The following is a 20075-nucleotide window of genomic DNA, read 5'->3' on the forward strand; positions in this document are numbered from 1 at the left end:
TTTTTTTTAAATTCCTGATATTTATTTTAGGTCATTGGAGACTTCTCCCATGCTCTGTTATCCCAACAGCTCCACATTGGAAGTGTTTTGTGTGCCAGGCTCTGAAAAGTTCCCTGGAACAGAATAATCCTGAATCAGTTCTGTGTCATGGGGTAGAACACAGGAACACCTGCATGGATTTTCCTGCACAAAGAGAACTCCAACCTTTTTATGGATATTCCATGGGATGTTGACAAGGCCTTGGAGGTGCTACAGGAGTCAGGGAAGCTCAGAATGGAAAATATTAAGGAAGGAGGGAACAGCTTTGGAAGAGATTTACAGGAAGAGGCATTGAAAATATTTACAGAGTGCAAACAAATCCCAGGAGCCATGGAAGGATGAAACTTTAATTTATAACAGTCCTGCTCCAGGACAGGAGTTACAAACAACAAGTTCAGGGTGCTTGAGTGAATATCCCAAAAATCCAGCCCCAGTCCCTCTCCCTGTGCCAGAGGAGGGGTTTTCATTCAGCATCTTCCAGCTGAGGCTGTTTTCTCTTCAGCTGCCACAAAGAATCTCCTCCCAAGCTGTACTGGGATGATGGAAGGCAGCTGGCTCTTCCTTACATCCTATTTTGGTGTAAATATTGGGATTTTGTTTCCTTGGAACACTCCTGATGCTGCAGTTGAATGAAAAAGATGAACCAGGTGTGCAAAAATAAACTTTCATTTGCAGGCTGAAATTCAGCAAAACTAAAAAATTGCATTCTGTGGTAGGATTGGGCTGCCCTTGCAAGGTAAGATTATTGATATTTTTGTAATGTAGCTTTTTCTTGGTTTGGACTCTGAAATTATTTATTATTATGATGCAATGCTTTGGAAAAGGGAAAGTGTATTTTGTCATTGCAGATTTTTTATGCTGCAAAATCAAGGCCTGCTCAACAATCAGAGGTCAAACTTAACATGGAAAATACACTAAAAGAGATTTTTCCTGACTTACTTCAGTGTTTATACAAAATTATAATAAAAGGTAGCAAAAACTAAGTATTGCAGAATTAACTAGGCAGAGGTTTTTAGGGGTTTTCTTGTAAATAAATTAATTTGTAGATCCAGGGTGTACTGAGAGCCTGCAGTAACACCTGATGTCATTCCATCCATCCTGGGACAGACTGAACAATCCTCTTTTTGTGAGTCATATTTGTTAAGATTTTAATTACCAGTTTGAAGGAGTCACCTACAATTCTCTGACAGAAAATTTGGGATTTTCATCTCTAGTATTTAGTGCAAATGGTTTTGGTTTTGCAGTCAAAAGTACCTTCAGGTTAGGAGATGCTGTCCAAGAACCAGCTGAGAACCACAGAATGTATTCTAAAAGCACTTTAATTCTTTAAGATCATTTCCCAGCCTTTTTGTAACTGTTCCCAAATCCTTTCCCCTCTCCAAACACAACAGGCTGAGCTGCTTGTCTCAGATGCGGATCATAACTTTTTTATTTTGTATGTACATTCTTAACAAAGCATCAAAGCCCAATGTTCTCCTTTCCCCACCTTTCAGTGAGCTCCAGGTACAAATTAACTTCACTCAGGTCACCACTAAGTTCCCAACCACCCCAAACAGAGATGCAGATTTGAGGGCTTCACTCTTCAAAGTACAAAATTATTTTAATTACACTCCACTCTGCCTCTGGGTTGAAGGATTAATCACACCTATTTACACTTTGCTCATTAACACCTATGCACCAAGATGCAAATTAGACCAATCAAACACTTCCATCAATTCAGTTCCCTCCAATGCTCTGGACAAGCTTCCCAGACCCTTTTCAAGTTGAAAGGAGCAGGGAAGAACTGGAGCAGGAGAATAAACCACGTCCATTACCCAAAGACTAAATATGAAGTGTTACTTCCCAAGTTACAAAAATACACAACTTCTGATGAAATTTGCTAGTTAATATACATTTACTCCAGGGTATGAATACAAATAACTTTTTTTAAAAAAAAAAAAAAGAAAAAGACACAAAAAAAAAAAAGAAAACAAGCTAATAATACAATAGGCATGTCTGAGACCTAGAGCTGCATTAAAACCACTACTGGGTGCTGTTGGCATCATTTAGGCTCTATACAAACTGGTATTTCTAAAAGGTCAGAGCACTATTCTCCAGCAGAAAAAGTTATGGTGTGAGTCAAGTCCTATGTCATGTTTTGTTAATTCAAGTCAAGCCACTTGACACCGAAGAAAAAAAAAACAAAAAAAAACCCAGAAAGATGAAGAATCAGTAGCTTCAAAAAACAAACAGCTGTTCCTTCCAGGTAGTTTGGATGCAAATCAGAGAGGTGTATGCAAATCCCAAATATTTACAGTCCAAGTACAGCATCACTCTACAATTTTCTTATAAAACAGTAGGTACGGAGTCGATGTCGATGACGATGTCGGAGAAAGAGAATTCAGAAAGTCCTTTTCCTCTGTGACCTTCACTTCAGAATCATCAAAGAGCAGCCACTTCCCCTCGTACTCCTTGAGGCTCTGGAGCACGTAGAGAGCTTTGTTCTCCAGTCCATTGGCTCCCAGCCCCTGGGGCTCGCCCTGCTCCGGGCCGGGCTCCGCGCTGGGCTCGGCGCTGCGGGGCTCGGGAGCCACGCTCAGGAGCTTCTCGGGGTTGGGCTGTTTGCTGGCGCACAGCTCACAGTCAGCCTTGCTCTTCTGCCCCCCCAGCAGCCCCACGGGCTCCATGCTCTTCTTGCTGAGCACCTTGCCCGCTGCAGCAGCACCGTTGAGCCTGAAGGAGACCTCGCCGTCGTCGTAGTCCTCGGCCACGGCGCGCGCCTCCTCCTCCGTCAGCGGCTCCGGCTTGAGCGCGGCGTAGCCCGGCTCGGGCAGGAAGTTGCCCCTGTCCAGCTCCAGGCTCTGCAGGTCTGTGACCTTCACTGAGGCCGTGTAGTGGCCGCTGCTGATGGTGATGCCGCTGTGCATGACCACGGCGAAGAGCCCGTAGGTGTCGTTGGTGGGCCGGGTGCTCCACTCCTCCAGGGACAGCCGCAGCGGGGTCAGCAGCGGGGTGTTGATCTTGGACAGGCCCCCATAGCAGTCAAACCTGCCAAGGGACACACAGCTCACACATCTGGCCACAGCACCTCCCAAAAAAACGCTTCAGGTGGCCCAGAGGTGCATCCATAACCTTTCTGCTCAAAGGTATGGATGGTGGGAACTGCTCCCTGCTCCCCTGGCTCAGCACCGGCATCTCAAGTACCCCCAGTCAGGAAAGGCATTTTTATGGCTGTAATGTTAAATCTTACAGCCCAAGAACTGTTAATTTTAGCAATTTCACAGATCCCCTTTCTCTAAAGTATCAGCTAAAGATCATTTTTAAGTAGTGATGGTAAGAGTTCAGGTGATTGTTATCATTCCTGCTCCTATCTCTGCACAAACTCCCCCTTCTCTCTCTCACCATCCTGTTCAAAAACAAACCAAAAACCTCTTCAACAGCCAAGACTAAAACCAAGCAGGGCTGGGTTCGTTTTTTTCTCCTCCTGAAAGAGTCATTTACTAAATAAAGTGTTAATTATTTTACTTTCAAGTAGCTTTTATATCACTCAGAGATTGTGACTAATTTTCCTCAGCTCCCCCCAGTGTGCACTGTAGCTGTGCCAGTGGTGCTCACCTGGGATTCTTCACTGGCTGTCCTATGGTAATTCTAATTTTCCAAACAAATCTGGAGATAATTTACTTTGGAGAAGCCTCTAGTATTCCATAAATACTCAGTATTTTGTTCATAGCACACAAATTTACCAGGAGGGAAAAAGTCCTTTCATTGTAAGGATCTCTTACAGATTTGGAGAGAAAGTCAGTGTTGGGATTTCATTACTGTGCATCAGCCTCCTTGAATGATTGTGCTCTTGATGACTTACACATTGCATCAGCCCAGATCAATTAACCTCTTTGTTTAACAATAGGTCGTGATGTCCTAATAAATTCCAGGGATGACTCAGTCTTACTCAACTGTGAGGGTGTTGTAGGGAAAAATACTGGGGAGTACAGACAAGCCCTGTAAAACTGAGTTGCCAAGAGCTCACTGCTCTTATCCTAGGAAAAACTAACTCTTAAATCCAAGGAAACTGCAGCCATGGCATAACTGCAGTAAGTGATTAGTGTTTTCCTGGAATTAATTTTGGTTCTGCTTCACACCCTGACACATAGAAATAAACACAGTGACACACACACAGATCCTCAGTCACTCCAACTCAGTGAAACCTCACTTCAGACCTCTTACCATACACATTTCACTCCACCAAAAGCAACACAGAAGAGCATAGGATCAGAAATAACACAAATCTTCTGAAAATCCCTATTGTCAGCAGCCAGAAATAGAGATATTCAGAAGGGAGTCAGGAAACACAGAACTGCTGGCTGATAGCCTGGATTGCAAATCCAGTTCCACTCAAGCACACTGGGACAATCATATTGACAGAAAACAGGAAAAAGCAGGCTCTACCTTTCTTCTCAATGACATCCAGCATCAGAAAGATTTGGAGAGGAGGAAATAAGAGAGGAAATCTTTTCCTATTAGCTTTTTGTTCTTCTTAATGATAAGAATCTGAAGACAGAAAAATTGCATGCCAAGTACTCTGCCTGCTCTGACTGATGCACTTCAAACACAGCAAACCTGATTTCTGCAGTCACATAAATTAGTGACATTTTACCCACTGCACTGCATTTCACAAGACAAAAAAAATTATTTTCTCACAGACTGTTAGATTTCTATAGTGGAAACTCTTAATTACATGTCACCAGTTAACAAATTCCTTCTGAACAGCTTCCCAGCCTGCTCACACATGGCCTGGCATTTTTTCCCCACACACACACTTGCCAAAGAGAATTACTCCTCCCCAGGCAAGGAGATTTTCACACTGGCTGCTTTATTTTAAAACAGAACACTTTGCAAAGCAGCATGTAGAAAAGATGAATAAAATCCTATTAACTGCAAATATTTACAGTACCCTTCATTTCTCATTTATTTAGAACCCAGTCACCAGAGAACTCAGTAGAGCAAAACTGAGCAGACCAGATTCCCAAATTTTTGTGGGAGCTAAAAGTTGTCTGAAGATTCTTTAAAAAAAAAATTAAGTTTAAAGCCAGTAGAAGTTGGTTGTCACTTTTAGCAATGACAGGGTCTTGCCCAAGATAAAACATCCAACCCAAAAATCAAGAAACTTTTCTAAGGATTTCAGCTTCATCACAGGTTTCTGTGTCAGATTTTCCACTCTGACTGGTAGCCCTTGGCAGAAAATTTATGGAATGATTGAGAGGACACATGAGGAAAACCACAAGAGATTGGATTCACTCTGACCTGGAAATTGGTGTGAGTGTTTTGGAGCAAGGACCTGAAGCTGGCCAGGACAGAAAAGGTGAGTGAGGCAGGAGAGAGTTGTTTAACTGCAGGTCCTTCCTCATGGAAACAAGAAAATAGGAAATACAGCAGCAAATGGAAGATAATTTTCATTATTTCCTACTCAACTGTGATGATTTTTAAGTGTGCAGCTGTAAGTCAGTATATACAAATCAATATTTAAGTAAATATTGTGGAAATCAGTGGAAAAATGATTTTGTAGGTTATGATCCTGGACTTGTATGGAAAGACTTTGCAGAGACAAAGGAAATTTCCTTTCTGCTTTGTCAGAAACCTGGATATTCCTATACAGTGCTGCAGGGACAGATTTTTGTTTCCTCTCATCCCAAAGAAAATTCCTAAATTCTAAAGTATTGAAAAAAAATAATTAAAGAACACTCCCACAACTTCTTTCAAAACATAAGGATTGCTACAATTATAATACCAAACTGATTAGTCAATAATTGAGTATCAGTGATGCTGATCTTATTGTGTTTCTAAAGTAATTGAATTTTTTTTGGTGCATTAGCTCTTTAAAATGTATCTGATTATTTTTTTTCCCCAAAAAATGTTAATGTTCACATTCAGATAGAGACCTAAATATTTCTGAAGGAATTTGTCAATTTTAGGGTAATGAGTGATAGTTCTTTAAGGTGTGTATCTCCTGATTTTTTTTTTTTTTTCTCACTCACATTCAGGCAGAGACAACATTTGACCATAAAATGCAGATTTGTTCTCAATACTTGTTCTGGTGAAGCACTTAAAGCTGCCTCTGAAGTCAGAGTTTATTTACTTAAAATACCCCCTCAAATAAGGAGATATTTAAAGTAAATAAAGTTTTAAGAAATATCAGGTTGTTCTAAGAGTAGAGCTAAAAAATTTTTGTTAGGGAGTCTCCTAAAAGTCAAATTTTTCTGCAGGTAATTTCTGCCACTACCTGGAAAAACACAAAACCTTTATGGCATTGAGGGCAGCACCCCAATGATTTAATTCCAACCTGGAAAAATTGCAAAGCATTTCCAGCTCTTGGGTGAGATCCCCCTTGCTGCAGGACCCTGTTTGGTAAGACAGGCAATGCATACTCACTCCAAGCCACTGGCAGCAAAGCACTTCAAGTGAATCGTGATCACTTCGGGCATTTTATCGAACAAAAGGCTGCGCTCGGCTTCCGTGTAGTGGTGGCAGTTCTCACAGAAATACTTGTCCTCTCCCACAATCCTCTCCACTGAGGCAAACTGGGAAATTGCCCATTTCAGAGTCTTCATTTCTGTTTTTGGTTCTGGAGAAACTAGAAAAAAAGAGAATCGCTGCGTTCACGGATGCGCCAATGTTTACATCCCGCCAGAAAAGCGACAAAACGAAAGATGTCAAGTTCAGAGCACTCCAAACCTGCAACACTGCAAAGAACACTCAGGATGTGCAAAACATGTGATGCACTGCAATCTTTGGAGCATTTCAGGAGGGGGTGAGAACATCACTCAATGGAAATCATTACTGAAAATTAGGATTTTCCCAAAGCTCCTTTCAGATCGCACAATTTTGTTGCCATGTCTGGGAATGGAGAGCTTGTATGAGACCAGAATTTCACTTATTAAGGCAAACCCCCAAAATAACCAGAAAGTTCCCTCTCACTTCTTGCATTTTTCCCCTCCCCTGCCACCCTCACACTGCTGACAGGATCACCCACTGTTGGCAGCACTTCACATTGGAACATCACTCCACACATTTTCCTTTGAATCCTTCAGCAAAATGGGGAGCAAAAGCAGGAAAAGCTGCTCCAAATTAAGTCCATGGCAACTAAAATTAATTCCCTTAAAATTCTGAATTTCAAGATATGTTTTTGCCACGCTTCCTTTTGAAAACAGCTAAAAACTGCATATAGATCAATAAAATTTGTGGAAGAGACCACATGACTAACATTTACAAACATAATACAAATGTTATTAAGGTAACAACAATCAAAAATACTAAGAGCAAAAAAAGCTGGATTCTTGTTTATTTCTAAGAAAAAAATGTAAGTATTTCTTATCAAAAGAAAAAGCAAAATTTCTCATTCATGAAGAAAAAAGAAGACTCAAAGGAAATACCTATTCAAAGCAGGAAAACAGGTGCCTAAGTGATGGATTGTGGGCAGCCCATGCTATGTGTTAAGATCTGGAACAATCTGAATATTATCTGGATTTGTCAACATTATCAGCACCGTGTTTCCAAAGTCTAAAGTTAATCAGGACAGGAGATAACAGCTTCTAATTTTAGCCAGCACAAACAGGAGCCGTGTCCCCAGCTGCAGCACTGCCCCTTCCCCACGGCTGGCTGAGGCAGGCACACACCTCACAACCCTTTTTTTGACGGATTTACTTACTTTCAGAACTCTCTTCACTTTTAGAAAGTTCATCTTCTTGCACTGGGACGCTGATGTCCTGAAAATCTTCCCTCCTTTCCGTGAAGCACTCGCACTCCAAGCACCTGGTCCTCAGCACTAACTGGCCCTGGAAGAGTTTCTCCACCAGCTCGAACACAGCCAGCTCTGTACCTGGAGAGAGCACATGGCACATCCCTGAGCAAGGGGCACTTCATTCCAGTGACCCTTCAGATCATGGTTATCCTAGAAAAATCACTGTTCCAGACAGGGCCTTTTAGGGATCTCACATAGGGATTAAAAAGCGAAACAAATCGTGCAGTTTTTATGGTGTCATCTGCTTGTAAGTAAATAAGAACATTCTGTCTCTTGGGCATCAAACTTTAATTTCTATTCTAAGATTGGGTTCTTGTTTTATACTTGGAAGTGTGACAGTGTCACAATCTGGAATATTTGGTTGTCATCAATGCTCTGACTCCTTAGCAAGGACTGTTGAACTCCTCAAGGAGCACCACACTGTGGGTTTGACTGGTTTCTATTTATTCTCAGTCCTCTCCTCCTTCCTAAATTTATTGGCCAGTTTTGGCCAAATCTGCAGAAGAAATGCAGAAGACTCTTCGTTCCTTCTATTTTTTATAAAAAACTGGTGGGTGGAAAGTTCCAAATTAGTAAGTACTGGATTCATACTGAGGCCCTTCCCTCAACATGGATCTTGTTTCATTGACATCAACAAAATCCAGACCTGCCAGCCAATTAGCATTTCTAATTGGTATCTATTAGATCTAAATAGATTAGATCTTTAATACATCCTGAGTCCTTCCTGTTCTTGGGAAGGTTGGGAATATGGAAAGGAACTGGAAGGGAAAAAGAGGATATTGTTTGTAAAGCCATAGCTAGTGGGGTTTGGTTCTGTTTGCTCCCTTTACAGCTTGAATCCACTTGGCTCTTTCTATGGATGACAAAAATTAGTGGTAAATACAAACCTGGTAATATTCTGCCTTTTTTTATACATATTGTACAATGATTACAGAATGTTAGAGAAATGCCTCAAGATCTAAGCTAAACAGGTCAAGTTCTAAAAAAAAAAAAAAAACCAAAAATTACAAACACATATAAAAATAAATTACTTTTCCTAAAAAAACCATCTTCAATTCCTGAAAAATCTAATTTTGTGTTTAGAGCTCTGCAGGCTGTGCAGTCTGAAGGCTGACTTCCCACGCATTGTACTTTCTTAATCCTACTAATTTTAAGCCCATCCACTTGTGCACCAACCTTCCTTTTTTGGTTCTTTTTCAGTTCCTTTTCCATGCTGGTTTTCCACCGGAGACGCTGGTTCATGATATTCTTCTTTACTGTCACCATTTTCGCACTTGACAGCTGACTCTTCAAACTCACAGTCATATTCTTTCCCCTGTTCTTTGGATCCCAAGTTTGTAGTTAACTTTCCTAGGCTGTAAAATTTGGACAGAATACTGGGCTGTTTGCAGGAAGATTTTAACCAGTTTAACCTAAGGCGCGACTTTTTCTGCGTGGGCTTGGCGCTCTCGCTCTCCCCGGAACACTTGGCAATGGCATCCGTTTGGTTTTCCATCTTTTCTCCCATGGCTTTCCTCTTGGACCTGGTGTGTCTTTGATTTTCTTCTGCTGCAATTTGCTCTTTTGATACTTTGGATTTTTTCTTGGCGTTGCCGCCCTCGGCGTCGCTTTTCCTTTTCCCGTTTCCCTTGAGCAGCTTCTCCTTGGCCACGTCTCCGCCGTGGCTGCCCGGGCTGGGATCCTCCTCAGCAGGGCTGACAGCTCCATTGCTCTCAGAGTTTTGGTTGGGTTTTTCCTCCAGTTTAGCTGCAGGTTCTTCCACAGGCAGTTTGTTGAGCTCTTCCTTCTTCAGCAGCTGGCAGGTTTCCTGGATGTTGCCCAGGATGCACTGCAGGACCTCCTGGGCGTCGTGCTGCAGGTACCCTTCATACATGGGGTTCAGCTCTCTGTGCAAACAAAGGAGCAAAAAATGAGGGCTTGGTGTCCTTTGCTAACTGGAGAATGTGATTTGAGACTGAGATCAGGGATTTAGGAGTCATGAAGGATCTTCTCCAAGCAAAGAGAGGAGTCCTCTCTGTCACAGAGCTGGGGGAGGTTCAGCATTAAGGATTCACACACCCCCAGCAGTGGAGCTCCTCAGCTCCAAGGGGATCCTTCCCATCCCTGGGAGCATCCAAGGCCAGGCTGGACAGGGCCTGGAGCAACCTGGGATAGTGGGAAGTGTCCCTGCCCATGGCAGGGGGTGAAACAGGATGAGTTTTAAGCTCCCTTCCAATCCAAACCACTCTGTAATTCAATAACACTTCTTACCTAAGCAGAGTTTTAAACCCCTTCCTTCCTGTAAGGCCACCCCAAATTTATGGTCATCTGCCTTCCACCAGCCTCTAAAGCTGGGCAGTGTAACAGCCTGGAAATGTCAGGACAAAATTCTGTCAGCATTTAAGGGATTTGTACCTGAGGGTGTTCAGCAGCCTCCGGGGCTGAGTGGCCAATTCATCCGTGTATTTCTCTGGGTTGAGGAGAAAACTGGCTTGAAGCTGCTCAACTGAAAGGATCAAGGAGTGCAAACTGCAGATGAGTTCATAACTTGCCAAGGGATCTTCTTTACAGCTTCCCTGCAAAGATAATGCAAAAGGAATAAAACCACTTGCAGCAGTCACATTGGTCACAAATTAACATTTTCTCTTCTTCCATCCCTTGGTGTTCTGTATTTGGCTCAATTTTTTATCTGCTATGGGAGGCAGGTGGGTTTCAGACAATATTTTTTTTTTCAATAGGATCCAAAAATAAAAGCCCAATTAGCCATTAGTTTAAAATCCCAAACTATCCTTGCCCAAACTCCCATTTCCATCAGCTCCAGGTACTGGGTCATAATTATCTTTGTGCCAGAAGCATGGTCAGGTATCTTCCTCAAATTTCTTCTGTTATTAAAACTTGTGTTAAAGTTCCAAACAACTCAAATACATCTTTCACCTGAAGCAACAGTGTAGAAAAGAATGCTGAAAAGCTTCTTAAAACCAGAAATCAGTTAAATTTTCACTACATTCAGGACAGCCTCGCTTGCACGGTTACAAATAAAGAACACAGGGGGATTTGTTACCTTTTCTGCCTTTTGCTCTCCTTCATCCTTTGAAGATTCTCTCTTCTTTGAAATAATGTTATATAAATGTTTTACTCCAGTTTTAAAACCAGGACAGAAATATAATACCTGAAAGCAACAGTTGAAAACATGAGAATAACTGGACTAAAGTTATTCCACACATAAATGCACATTTATAACCCACACAGCTCTGCATGTCCCCAGGCACACAAAGATCCAGGATTTTTCACAGCAGGGTGGAGCCCTGAGTATGGAAACTGAAGAATTTCCCAATCAGGACAACCACAGGGCACACATCTCCTGCAGCAGCATCTTTATTTCCCTGCTGTAATGAGATGCCCTCTATAATGCACCCAGAATAAACTGGCTGGACCCATTTGTGCTTCACCAAAATCTCCCTTTTGGAGCCCCCCTGGCCATGGCTCACCTGCAGGACGCTGTTCAGGTAGCAGGTGTTGCCCAGGTTGTTCAAGCCCACAAAAGGCAACATGTTGTCTTTTTTCTCACAGCTGACAAGGGAGGGGGGCTGTGCTGCAGGAACCACCTGGTCACTGGGAAACAGAGAACTGGGGTAAGAAACACTTTGGAAAAAAATCACTCCATCTCTCCCGACCTCAGAGAATTCAGCACTGAGAAATGCTGATCAAAGTCGTGGCAAAGTGTGTCTGAATTGACTCTGACTCCTCACCAACCCACCCAAAACCACACAGGAAAAAACCTGCCCTAAGTTCCAACACATCAAGCACCAGGAGACTGATTTAATGGATCCAAAATTTCACATTTAAACGTTTTTGTACATGCTTTCCTCATTCATAAGGCAGAAAAAGTGTACTAGAATGTATTTTTACATTGTCCCCTGCTCCAGTCACTTCATTTCTGGATGCGAAGCAAAAGTATAAAACCAGAAAAAAAACTAAAAAAAGAAACCAATAAACCTGACACACAATACACTGATTATCATTATTATTAATCACTGATAGAAGTGATTAATACACTGTAATGACACAGCAGAACTGAATTTTAAAGTTTACAACTATTTCTAACTAACCACAATTTTCTTTTTCCCACTTAAATTCCCTCACCAGCAATGAGAGGAGTCTCTAGATTTGCTCAGCCCCAATGAATGACGACAATTAGAGATCTTACACATTTTCACTAGAGATCGCTTTACTAGAAAATTAAATTTTAACATAAATAGTTCAGTGGCACGATGACTACTTATATTAACTTGAAACAAATCAACTTTTCCAACTAATCCCAAAGTTTGTGCCAACTGAACACCCTCAAGGGGACAAAATTATTTTCTTAAAACAGCTACCCGAAGTTGGTTACAGTGATTAATCAGGTTTTTAAAACTAACTTCAGCGAGCGATCCCAGAGTTTTCGCCAACTAAACATCCCCGGTGGGGCAAAGCTGCTTCCTTAGGACAGAAATTGGTTGTAGCAATTCGTTTGTTCGGTTTGGTGGGGCTGCCCGGGCGGTTAATTGAACGCGGGTTAATTGAAGCGCGCGTTAATTTACCCGCGCGCGTGCCGCAGCACGTTGTTTGTGCGGGACCGCGAAAGCGAAAGGAGCGGAGGATGGAGCGGCAGAGCCCGACACAACCTCGCCACAGAAACTTCTCCCGCGCGGCACTCACATCTCGGCGCCTCGGAACTCCGCGCCCTTCGGCTCATTTTCCTGTGCCTCGATGAAATCCAGCACTCGCTTCGCCTCCTTCTTCTGAAAGAGCTTCAGCGACAGCCTGTTCTTCTTGGAGGGGCTGGCCCTGGCGCTGTCGCCGGGCAGGACGCCGGGCATGGTTCCTGCGGGGCGCGGCCGGGGCGCTCACACCTGGCGCGCACACACACACACACGCGCACACCAGGCGCCATTTACTCCCCGAGGGGGCCGAGCGCGGCCCCGCCGCCCCCCGCCCCGGGCTCGGGCCGCCCCCCCGCGCCCCCCGCATGTTCCCCGCGGCCGGCGGGGCCCGAGGCCGCGGTGCGGCCGCTCCCCTCACTCACCGCTACATGCCGGCCCCGCTCCCGCTCGCCGTTGCCATGGAGACCGCGGGGACACCGTCAGCGAACTTGGCGCGTTTTTTTCCGCGCGCCGACGAGGACCCCCCCCCCCCGCCCCGCGCGCGCCCCGCCTCGCGCCGCAACCCCTCCGCCCCGCCGGCGGCCGTCCCGCGAGAGTGCCGGAAACGCGAGCGCGCCGCCGCGGGAGTCCGGAGGTCTAGAGCAATGCCGAGCGGCGGCGGGGCGTGTACCGGGAGCTAGCGGACAGAACGGCAGCGGCTGGGTGCCAGCGCAACGCCGCCACCGGCCCCGCAAGGCCGCCGCCGCATCAGGCAGCGCGGCAGCCAGCCCGCTGTGGGTCCTGCCTGAGCGCGCGCGGGCGCTGTTAACGGCCCGGCCAAAGGGCTCGGGTTCGGGCTGTACCATTTGCGTGGGGAGAATCCTCCATCCCCCCTCCCCCGTCGGCGTGAGGTAAATCGGTCTTGCTGTGACCACGCCCCCTGCGCGGCTCGGCCAATCAGAGGCGGCGGCTCCGAGCTCCCCCCGCCCGCCCTGAGGGCCCGGCCCGCAGTGCGCGAGAGCGGCCCCTCAGAACCTTCCCGCGCTTTTCCCATAAAAACCGGGATTCCAGCGGGAATTCTCATCGCGTCCCGGCCTAAAGGCTGTCCCGGCACACCTCTGCAGAGGGCACCGAGTAATTGTTATCCCTGAGGTTGTTACGGCTGCAAAACTGCTGCTGTAGGGATCGCCACGCTCCAAAAAAGATAGAATGTGGGAAAATACTACACATTACTACACTCTGCTCTTTAAACTGGCCCTTCCGGCACATCCAGTCCGTACATAAAGGATGCACATTGCTTATACATGAAGGTTTTCTAGCAGGAAAGTTTGTAAGTTATTCACGTGAGATACTTTATAGGATTAATTGCATAACAGAAATACACAGATCTGAGTTTGGGGTGAATTACCCCAAATTTGAGCACCCAAAAGCGGAATTCCCCAGGACACGCTGCTGCTGCCTCCCCTGAGCGTGGCACTGTGCTGCCTCTTAAGCACTAAAGCAAACTGAACCCCACAAAATAATTTTTTTTCTCAATCTTGCAATATTTTTGGATGTTTTTACTGCTTCATAAATTCATTATTACAGCAGGTCACTACTCCTAAATACATGAATTACGGAGGGAATTGTGTATATCCCAGCAATCAGGGACATGCTCCTGCATAGGTGTTGGTTTCTCTTGCAGCTAAAATATCCACGTGTGCCTGCACATCCAGGGCTCAGGGTGAATATATCGATTTATTTCCTTGCCCTGTGGATGCCCAGAGCTGTTGGGATGCTGCATTCCCACGGGACATGGATGGATTTCCCCAGAGCTCTGCCATGTGAACTCCAGCTCCACAAACACTGCCTGAGGTGCCTGCAGATAACAGAGACTGGGACTACAGAGCTGCTTTTGTGGGAGACAGGAGCCTTATCCAGGTGGGTGGTGCCCAGAGTGCTTGGCTAATTAATAAAGTGTTTAATTATTCTGTGTGACACTGCTGCTCTGAGGGATTGGCTGAGGAGTTGCTTCACTGGAAGATGCTGGGCAGTCAAACCTGGGCTTGTGATGAGAGAATCTCGGAGTGTTTGGGCACTGAGACTGGATTCCAGGCTGGAATAAACTCCCAGGGCAGGGCTCCAGGTGCTCCAGGCTGGAATAAACTCCCAGGGCAGGGCTCTGTGATACAGCAGTGCCATGACCCAGGCTGTTCATCTCCACCAAGGTCTGCCCTGCCCACTGTGGGCTGTGCAATCTGCTTCAGCAAACATTTGAGGAGACTATTTATATCCAGTTTTACATTCTGGGAATTTAAATCCGTGTTAGGTAATTCCTCATTTCATGTGTCAGCTAAAGTCCAGGTGTGATTGTGCCTGGGAACACCATCAGTGAGATTTGGGGGTAAAGTCAGGTTTGGGGACATTTCCAGGCTCATGGTTTGACTTTTCAGGGGCAGTAACTTGAGTAAAGAAGGGAAAGGAGATGTTTGCAGAGCAAATTTGAGGGACTGGAGGCACACAAAGCGTTTCCCATGGTGGTTATGGGGCTTTGGTCTGTGTGTGACATTTTTTTTTGGCTAATGAAGCAGCCAGCTCAATTTCCATAACTAGTATCATTATTTTAATAATTTCAACAAATTTAAAATTTTTAATTACTTTAACAAATGCATCTGCCACACAAGCAGTACCTAGGTAAACCCAACACCTCTCAGAATATTCACTCAGTGCTCATTTGGAACAACTTTACCTGCTCTTTTCCCACAGTGTGGGGACAATTCCCAAATTAAAGTTAAAATTCCTCCCCTTAAAGAGGTCTGTGCTGAGCTGTTGAGCAGCCCAGCAGAGCTCAGTGTCAGGTCTGCTTCCTGCATTTTTAAAATTAAAATTAAAACTTCCTGTTTTACTTTTTCTACTGGTCATTTCATCTGATTACATATAACCCTTACCCTGCTCTAAATAATTTCTCTCCCTTAATATACTCACAAATTGCTCCCTAATCCCCCATCATCATTATTCTGACCAAACCATGCATATGTCATTTTTAATTTCCACTCTAAATTAGTTCTCTCTGCCTTTGAGAAACAAAGCCAATATAATTATGAGACATTCTGAGTGATATTTAAGCTTCCCCTCTGACACCTGGATGGAAAACTGGGGTGAAATCTTAGCAGCACGTCTGTCAGTTGATTTTTTTTTTAATTAGGCAACACAGTCACACTTCTGCCTCCTCTTTCTTCCCTCTCAGCTTTCTCTGATGAGTTCATCAGCTGTAATCCCAGTCCAGGTCATGTTGTATCCAAAAGTTTGGGGCACAGGGAGGAATCCAGGCAGTGCCACCCCCAGGACAGCCTGCTCTGCTGATTCTCTGCTGATTCATTACAAAATGCCCCTGAAGCCGTGATTTATTTTCAGGAAGCAGAAGCTGCCCTGGTTGGGAAGGAGCTTCACCCACACAGCTCCATCTCAAACCTGCCATCCAGCAGCTCCTTCCCAAAAAATCTCCTGAAATCTCCTCTTCACCAACCTCTCAGATTTTTATGCCCCCTCTTAAAATACGGCTCCCTGTCAGTGCTTAATGTGGGGAAATTTTTTCCAGCAGGAAAAGGTTCTGTTTAAATGTAAGGAAATGGGAATTATTTTTTTTTTCTGTATCTCTCCAAACCCACAGTAACACCTAATTAAATATTTATGGCAGCTTAGCACTCTCCATAAAGGAGCTGTTGTCTGGAAGGCTCTGAAGCTTCACTCCATACAGTGAAGGAGTGTTTGAGGCACCGGCCAAAGCAGGAGCAGGTGCAGGAGGCAGTGATTCCTTATGTATGGTCCTGGGGCTCTCCAATGTTCAAAATCAAATTATGTTTCATACCATGGACTTCACAGCCATGTGCTATAAAAATAGCTGTGCTGGGAGACCAGAAATCTCCACAGGCACAGCCAAAAATAACCACATGAAATGCCTGGAAGGAGCAGATTCCCCAGAGATGGGATTTCTGGAGTCCTGGAGGCAGCCTCCAGTACAGAGCACAACTCCCAGCAGGGGAAAACCTCCCCAACCTTTAGCTGTTGCTGAATCATATAAATCACTTTCCAGAGCCTGCAGCCATATCAGTGATAGGCCTATAAATCTGTCAGGGCTCTGGTATTGTTGGAATTATTCTGTGGATTTTGGTGCAGATTGTGTGCAGACAATGTGCTCTTTCAGCAGGCTTGGATCACACGGGGACCTTGGGGTGGGAAGTTCTGCAGCCCACGCTGGGCAAAACCCATTTTATTGCTGAGGAATAGGACTGTGGGTGAAATTCCCCACACAGAAAAGGTAAGAAACCCTCCAGACAAGTAAGAATGCTGGCTGGAAAAAGTCAGGACAGGACTGGCTTCAGGCACAAGGAATAAAAATGAATATTTAGGGATTTTATTGTTTGGTGATCCCCACAGTTCATGCAGACTCTGTGCCCTTTCACATCCAGAAAAAGGAACAAATTGTCTGACTTGCTTTACTCCACAGGAAAGGAAATCTGACTCTTCCCACAGCAAGCAGCCTGGGAACGTCACAAACCCTGAATTATCCCTGCTTGACGAGCTACATCTGCTTTCAGAGGATCTCAAATCATTTCATAACCCTGCCTTTCACTTCAGTGCTGCTGCCTCGAGGTATGTGGGAACAATTTGGCCACTGCAGAACTCCAGTCCCTGTCAGACCAGCACCTCTACAGGGCTGTGCCTGGCTCTGGCAACAAAACAGGATGGGTTTGGGCAATTTGATGTCAGCAGCAGAGCCACTGTCTTCTGTCAGGGGTGAGATCTTAGTTTGGGTCACAGAGCAACTCATTCCCACCTGGGGACTTACAGCAGCTCCAGCCTCTGCCAAGTAAAACCTGGCCCAAAACCTTGACTTCTGTGACCAGCTGTTTGCTGGAATCCATAAAAATACAGATTTTAGGGGAGGAAGGAAAGAATAAATCAGAAATTGCTACAGTTCTGTAAACTCCACAGAAAGCCTGCAAGGAGCTCCTTGAATTTCAGCTTCAGAAGGCAAATGTCAGCTTGGAGGCCTGAGCCACAAACCATGAGCTTGTCTGTGCACAAACCATAACAAGTTCCTCCATGTGGGAGAGTTTATAAGTTTGGAGGTCAAGGTATTTAGCCACTGATAGCACAGCCTTGGCTCTCGTTTGTCTCCCTCCTAGGAGAAAACACAGTTGGATTGTGATCTGTGAACTTCCTAGAGCTACATGTGCCTGGCTGATATCTCAGAAAATAGCAATAACTGCACCCATAATGTAGAGATAAAGCAGATTAATTAGTTCATAACAATATAAATGTGCAATTCTGAAAATCTGCCAAAGGCAAGAGGGTTCTGTGGCCAGGTCTGAAACAGAACATTTCTCCTCAGATCTCTCTGAAAGCAAAGCTGCAGGAAAAAAGGGATGTTCTGTGTGTGGTGCTGTTGCATCCTTAAGGGCGTTTTCCTCAGTTTTTGCCTGTCTGTGCACATTTTCTTCCACGAATAAATCCGGATCCAGAGCTTCTCTGGTAGCAGAGGCAGTTTGCTACCATGGGCTGGAATTCACACCAGAAGGCAGGTGCTACACTGCAGACCATAACCAAAATAAAAATGCACACAAAATCCCTCCCTGTCTCTGTTCTCAGGTCGGGATAACATCACACAGAGCTGTTTCTCACTCCTGGAAGCAGAGGAAGGAGGAAACCCGACCTGCACATGATTGCACCATCTGCTGGCAGCATCTCCATGGACAGACATTCCTAGAAGGGATTCTGCAATTCCTCATTGTCTTACTTTGGAGGACAGGTGTCTGCTGAGAAAGGCAGGAGCTTCTCTTTGAAATGGAGAATGGAAACCCCCTCCCTCCAAATTATTGTAATTTTGAAATCAAGGGGTTCTCAGGCAAAGATATGGGAATTAGGAATAACAGTTCTGTACTAGGGAAATTAAAATAGAAATACAGCACTACAAAGAACAAACCCCAAACCCTGACACAGTCAGAGTACAGCCTGACACCCGTCAGGCAGGGTGTTGGCAGCAGTCCCATCCCATGGTGGCTGCATCCTCCTGCAGTGACAGATGTGGCTCAGTTGGAGCAGTGCTCCTGTACAAGGTGCAGTTTCCCTCCGGGGCTCCAGTGGTGATGTGGAGAAATCCGGTTTTCCTCCAGAGTCCAGTGGAGAAAGGGGCTCCCTTAGTGTCCCAAAACCTCTGTTTTTATCTTGGTAAGAAATGTTGGGCTCTTCCCCCTGGCTGGAGCAACTCCCAATGGGATGCAGTAATTTTATCAGTGCCACAGTGGGACTCAATGGCCATGAGCAGAAAATGACTGGCTGGAGGAAGGATGGGCTGTGAAAAGATAAAGAACACTGCCCTGCCTGGTTTATAAAACATGGCCATGAACAGGAGATATCCCATGGAGATAAAGAACACTGCCCCAGCTGGTTTATAAAACATGGCCATGAACAGGAGATATCCCATGAGATAAAGAACACTGCCCCAGCTGGTTTCAATGGATGCCCATTAGCAGAATATCTCCTGCAGAGATCAGGATCACTGCCCCACCCTCAACAGATGGTGATAGAACAGATATCTTTTATCACACTCTGTACTGTAATCCAAGACACTCATCCACACCTAGGGACATGAGGCCACCATTGTAAAGGTTTCAGATTCAGGTGAGGACTTTGTTTTCTCCATAGCAGAGCCAGGATTTAAAGAATTACACAGCAAAGAGACCCCAACACAGCCACCTCAAGCAGGGAACTGCAGAGCTGTGCTGGCCCCATCCAGAACTGTGCCAGGTCTTGTCCCCACCACAGAGCCATCCCCTCCTGAATTTCTGAACTCCCAGCTGGAATCTCAGCTGAAGAATGGGATCCTATCAACTCCTTGCCTGTCCCAGATACCTGATATATATCAGAATTAAACACAGCCACAAACATCATAATGTGAGTGAGTGAATGACTCAAATGAAAGCAAAACTTGATGAAAGCATTTGTGATGTTGAGGTGTGCAGGGAGAGATCAGCTCCTCCTTCTGCCCCACCCCTTGGTGCAAGAAGAGGCTGTAAGTGGGGCACAGGAGGGAGGTGTCCAGGAAAAAACCAACATCTCCTTCTGCAGTCTGTGGAGCTCACAGCTCCAAGAACATCACTAGATGCCCTTGCTTGGCTTTTAGAGAGAATTGGCAGTTTTATGACAGGTAACATCTTTATCCCTGAAGCTAACAGGTCACATTTGACCTTTCAGCCTGGAGGATGGAACTGGAGGGATCTCTAGGGCTTCTCTAGGTGCAGCTCCTGGGGGGATTCCAGAGAAGTTGGCCCCTGAGTCATCAGGCACTGAACCACTGCTGAAGGGCAGGAACTCCCAGCCTGGTGACTCAGTGGGAATCAGACCACAGAGCAGAGGGACAAATGACACATGAGTGAAAATCCAGGAAACCAGAGCTAAGGCAGAGAACAGCTGAGCCTCTCTGTTATGTGAATGGGTTCTCTCTCCTAAGAGGAGCAGCAGCACAGTAAGCTCAGGGTCATGAACACACACCTGCCCACAAGAGATTTATGGAAAAACGAGAACCACTTTACAAGGGACAACTGAATAAAGAAATTCCCTTTGAATTGATTGGGAATCTGTCATTGGATGTGTGAATTCCAGCTGAGCTATGAGCA

At 45.1% G+C, this 20075-nt stretch overlaps 2 protein-coding genes and 1 long non-coding RNA gene across 8 annotated transcripts in view; 2 read left to right on the forward strand and 1 right to left on the reverse strand.

The window, feature by feature from the left end:
• Positions 1-2009, forward strand: part of DOCK7 (dedicator of cytokinesis 7) — a 93803-nt gene extending 91794 nt beyond the window's left edge. For 2 of the 4 annotated variants that reach the window (XR_006163025.1, XR_006163026.1), the window contains one exon: positions 31-2009. The gene's annotated coding sequence lies outside the window, so the exon portion shown is untranslated. The remainder of the gene's footprint in view (positions 1-30) is intronic. The other 2 variants (XR_006163027.1, XR_006163028.1) reach the window with 1 other exon arrangement.
• Positions 1446-12958, reverse strand: USP1 (ubiquitin specific peptidase 1). 3 transcript variants are annotated; one of them, XM_033067666.2, is made up of 9 exons: positions 12861-12958; positions 12494-12659; positions 11281-11404; positions 10854-10961; positions 10208-10368; positions 8990-9699; positions 7721-7891; positions 6445-6646; positions 1446-3066 (listed from the first exon to the last, which is right to left on the reverse strand). In XM_033067666.2, the coding sequence occupies exons 2-9, from the start codon at positions 12652-12654 to the stop codon at positions 2349-2351; spliced, it is 2355 nt and encodes a 784-aa protein (XP_032923557.1). In that variant the 5' UTR covers positions 12655-12659; positions 12861-12958; the 3' UTR covers positions 1446-2348. The 3 variants fall into 3 exon arrangements, with proteins under 3 accessions (XP_032923557.1, XP_032923556.1, XP_032923558.1); XM_033067665.2 differs by having other exon boundaries at positions 12494-12687; XM_033067667.2 differs by lacking the exon at positions 12494-12659.
• A 387-nt stretch (positions 12959-13345) lies between these two features.
• LOC117000304 lies at positions 13346-18260 on the forward strand. The gene is made up of 3 exons (XR_004418730.1): positions 13346-14337; positions 16904-17049; positions 18049-18260. It is a non-coding gene; the product is annotated as an uncharacterized LOC117000304 (long non-coding RNA).
• The last annotated feature ends 1815 nt before the right edge of the window (positions 18261-20075 follow it).

Source organism: Catharus ustulatus, chromosome 9 (genome assembly GCF_009819885.2).
Source record: "Catharus ustulatus isolate bCatUst1 chromosome 9, bCatUst1.pri.v2, whole genome shotgun sequence".
Taxonomy (NCBI): Eukaryota; Metazoa; Chordata; class Aves; order Passeriformes; family Turdidae; genus Catharus; species Catharus ustulatus.